This window comes from Gobio gobio (genome assembly GCF_949357685.1).
Source record: "Gobio gobio genome assembly, chromosome: 22".
Classification (NCBI taxonomy): Eukaryota; Metazoa; Chordata; class Actinopteri; order Cypriniformes; family Gobionidae; genus Gobio; species Gobio gobio.
In genome coordinates, this window is record NC_137118.1 from 32658726 (window position 1) to 32663373 (window position 4648).

Genomic DNA, 4648 nt, shown 5'->3' on the forward strand with positions numbered 1-4648 from the left:
GCAGTTCATGTCTTCAACCTTTAGAGAGGTTATGTGATGCAACAAGACAATGAACCAAAGCACACAAATAAATCAAGTAAAGCATACAGTTTACATACCAACATTAATTTTTCCACCCTGCACTGTGAATGATTTTTTAAATGGCTATTAATCATAAATGTGAAAAGTACAAGTTTGTTTGTTTATAGTTAAGTCAGATTGTGTTTTTCTGTAATTGTCATTTAAATTGAGCTCACACCACATTTTATGAATTATCAATGCAGATTTTCAAGAGGTGGTTTCCTGGACAGGGTTTAAATTATGCCAAGAGTAGGCCTTAATCTATTTAATCGTGAGTTAAAAAATTGTTGCCTGGAACAAAGATTAAGCACAGATTACTAACACCTGGACTATGAGTCCTGAACTAAAATAAACTGGATTCATTTACAGTTTTATCTAATTGCTTACACACAATTTCTGAAAATATGGCTCCATTTCTTGTAACTCTACACACAAAACATCAGACATCTCTTGCAAAAGCAACACTTTGTGCAAAACTATTTTAACTATTTCCAAAAATGTTGTTTTTGCATATGTCTAACTACACACAATGCACAACTGAGGAATTTACAGTTGAACTGAAATCAACTGAACTGAATCAACACTGAAGTCACTTGAGCTGAATATTGACACTATATTGGCTTGTTAGAGCCGGTTTACAGCAGAATTTGTTTTGAACTTGTTACTGAAGCTGCTATGAAACAATATATTTTGTTGTATGCATATTCTTTCTTGTTACTGAAGCTGCTATGAAACAATATATTTTGTTGTATGCATATTCTTTCTTTCTCAAACCTTAGTTTTGATTTCTAAGTGATCAATTTATGTATGTGTTTTCACACATGATCATTGGCTGTATGGGTCCTCAGTAAATAAATGTGGCATTTAAATGGCAAAAGTTATTCTTGTCTCTATAATTTATGGCTTCCTAAAGACACGTTTATGGGTAAATAAAATATTAATAATATAAATAAAATGAATATCAAAACATATTTTAAATATAATGAAGTCGTTTTATTATAGCACTCATCAGATGTTCCTGGAAACAAAACAGAGACAGAACAGTATAAACAAACTATACAACAAACTAAACACCAAATTACAAAAACATTATTATGTGAAAGTGAATAAAGTTGTGTGTGTTTTCAGTTATAAATATGTGCTGTGTAAATTAGCCTATACTTTTAGAAATTATATATAGCCTAAAAAACAAACAATAACCCATATAGATAAATTATAATAATTGTATAATATTAAGCATTTACTTAATATACATTGTAACATTAGGCTACTTTACTCTAGCACAGTAGTCAGTTAAGCAATTAATTAATATCTTATATTAATATGTATGTAGCCTAGGCTACATCTAAAGGTAAGTCTGCTTTTAAAAAAAAAATATTACACTTCGACATGTACAGAATGTGCGCGTTAAGAAACACGTTCAAATGTGTCTTCTTAACATGTTAAAACTGTGCGTGAAGCGGAAAACAGGGCGTGTTGAAGGTTGAAACGATCATAAGTCACGCGTTTCGTATAAAGAGATTTGGCCCCGGGCGCGTTCCATATCAGAGCCCTAGTCCAATGAGGTGCGAGGTCGAGGTCATGGCCATGACGCGTAGAAGTAAACTATTTTTTTATGTTTTTTGCTGCTTTCCTTTTTCGTGATCAACAATGACAGGACACCGTCTTCAACTCAATCTCTGCATGGACGCGACGAACTTTTTGGACTCATTTTCAGGAGGCTGTCTTCGTCTTCATAACTCTGAGGCAAACTGCAGGCGCTATGAACCACAGCATGGGTAATGTAACGTTACGATTTAAAGAATATGCTTTTATTCAGCTGTATAAGGAAATGGATGCGTTAATAGATCCGAGCTTAAAACTGCACATTTTGTTTACACAGACTATCCTCGCCTCATAACGAAGCCGTGAGCTCTTATCCGCTTGGAGCGATTTCCGCGAGTCCAGATTTAACCGCTGATCATGACGAAATTGTGTGTAAGTAACTTCTAATGTGTTTCTCATTCCTTGTTTAATTTTACCGTGACTGTTTTTATTAATACCAGTCTCATGTAATTGTTTTCCAGCTGCCTGTAAGACGTATTATGAATCGACACGCCGGAGCTTCAGATACAAACAACCTGAAACTGCGAAGTTTAGCTCGGAGTCGATCAAGAAGAAAAAGGGTAAGATTTATTATATTAGATCCGTTTTTTGTCAATGTGAGTATTTTTCAGGTTGCTTATTGTCTTTATGGATTGTATTACAGTTGCTGGAAGCGAGAGTGTGCTGGATGAGGTGGACGTTTGGAAGTCCGCGACCATTGAACTCATGTTTGACGAGGAAGACGGCTTTGTTGACGGGGTGTCTGGATGGATTGTGCGGCCACCGCGCTCTCGCAGCCTGGAGCTCGACGAACTTTACATTACATTACGAGACATTACTGCTGCACTGTACATAGTTGTGTGTTTAACAATAAAGCTCTTTCTTTGAGTAAACCGCTGTGTTTTATAAATGAAGCCATTTCTTTGAATGAACAGCTGTATGCTTATAAATGAAGCCCCTTGTTTGAATAAACGGCACGGTCCGTATAATTTTCCCATATATTCCTTGATGGTATGAATACTTCATAGCACAATAACATTAATATGAAACAAATTATTACAACATAAATTATATATTTATTATTATTATTGGGGTTTACATTTATAATGAGCCAGGGGGACCAATAATGATTGGTTTGCAGTGATCTGCCAACCAATCACGAGGGATTTTTCTTTTTTAAATGTAGTGGCTTCAGCCAATAGTGAGTGAGTAAATTCAAGTCTGGCCGTTGACTCTCTGGTTTCGCTGCTATTCATATGCAAATTAGAGGCGTCGCACCTCCGCGCGTCTCTCAGCGGGGGGGGGGGGGGGGGGCTCTCCACCTACGTCATGGTTCGACAATTTGTGGCACAGACGAACGCGACGTTCGCTGCCTCTAAATTGTCGAAAACTGCCGAAAATTAGGGAGATTTCCAGGAGTATACAGGCGTTCACGGGGTCGAAAATCCCACTTTTCATGCAGTGTCCACCACTCACAATAAAGGTGGTGACGTAATGGAGGTGCAACCAATAAGGTTAGTGTATTGCTTCAATCGCGCAAAAAATACGTTAAAACCTCAGCATTGTATGCGGAAGTACAGAGAACGGATTTTTCTTTTTGGTGTTTGTTTGAGGCTAGGAATCATTCTTTTTCGACAGATTTAATATGGCGTGTAAAAGGAACCTTAGTTTTTCTACTCCACTGAACAGAGGCGGACAAGCAGGCTCAAGCCCAAGCCCAGTCACTGTGAACGACTTGATGAAGCAGCTGATCTCCGGCCAGAATGCTTTATCTCGTCAGCTTACTACTGTGATGGCTGCACAGCATGAACAGGCTGATCTTCTCCGAGAGGCTCTCCAGCGTCTTGATTCTCTTGAGCAAAAGTACGAGCAGTGCGGACTAGAGGAAGAGCCTAGAGGAAGAGCCTGTGATGGCCATCTTATGCAAACTTGAAAATGTTGTGGTTCTTGCAGATTGTGAATCCATTTAAACGCATTTTAATTTCGAACTTTACAGGAATCTGTAAGGGGCCTCCACAATTCAGAGAACAACCCACACAAATACGATCCACAAACTGGGTAAGACTGCTTTTTGTATACTGTAAATGTTAGGTTAACCTACTACTAACGTTATATGGATTTGAAATGCCAAAACCGAATTTCATTAATTATAACTGCAACTTTTCCCCCCAGAATAAATTCATCACACAACCTGGCTGTGACCACTTTCCTCTTTGAAGAATTAAGGACAACTTTTACAGATGTTGACCCTGAATGTGTAAAAGGTAATCGTAAAGATTTTGTAGTAATTATTATTTTAAAAATATATATTTATATTTACCACGTGTCCTCTGTTTTACTTACTTTTATTGGCATTATTCATGATTTATTTAGCAGGTTGCAAGACATATTTTGAGACACTACGGAGGAAGTATTCTTTGGCTCAGCCTGAAAAGGCCCAAAAAAGACACACTATAAAGAACATGGCAAAGAACCGTCAAAGAAAGAGACGGGTAAGTTAAGAAACTGGTTAAGCATTTTTTTTCTCTTTAGGAAATAATAGGATTTTGTCAATATTGTGATTAAACTTTACCTCATGTAAACCCAATAATTTGATCAAATCTGAGTGTGACATAACCATACGTATTAGTAAATAATGAAAATTGCATGTAAACTGGAGTGAAGAGTTCTGCTCATGTTATGTGAACATCTTCCTGCGATTAAAGGGGTGGTAAAACACATTCTTTTGAAGGCTTGATTGTGTTTGTGGGGTGCACTGTAACATGTGTTCATGCTTCGTTTAAAAAAAAAAAATCATTATTTTTCATATATTTGACCTTTATTCTACACTGCTCTGTCCCTCCTTGTAAAACGGTCTGATGCTTTCCGGGTTGTATGAAGCCAGTCCCTCAAAAATACGCAATGGGCTCAGATTGGTTAGCTGGCCCAGTGTGTTGTGATTCGCTAACCGCAGTGCACGTTTGTCGGAAACGTCACGCCCCTTCCCTTCACCGGTAGACTGTGC

General features: G+C 37.6%; 1 protein-coding gene across 1 annotated transcript; it reads left to right on the plus strand.

Moving 5' to 3' along the window:
* Positions 1-1710: 1710 nt before the first annotated feature.
* Positions 1711-2532, plus strand: LOC307118398 (uncharacterized protein; the record flags this gene model as incomplete). Its single annotated transcript, XM_079804007.1, has 4 exons — positions 1711-1838; positions 1943-2037; positions 2127-2225; positions 2309-2532. The coding sequence occupies 4 exons, from the start codon at positions 1711-1713 to the stop codon at positions 2530-2532; spliced, it is 546 nt and encodes a 181-aa protein (XP_079660133.1).
* Between the last annotated feature and the right edge of the window lie 2116 nt (positions 2533-4648).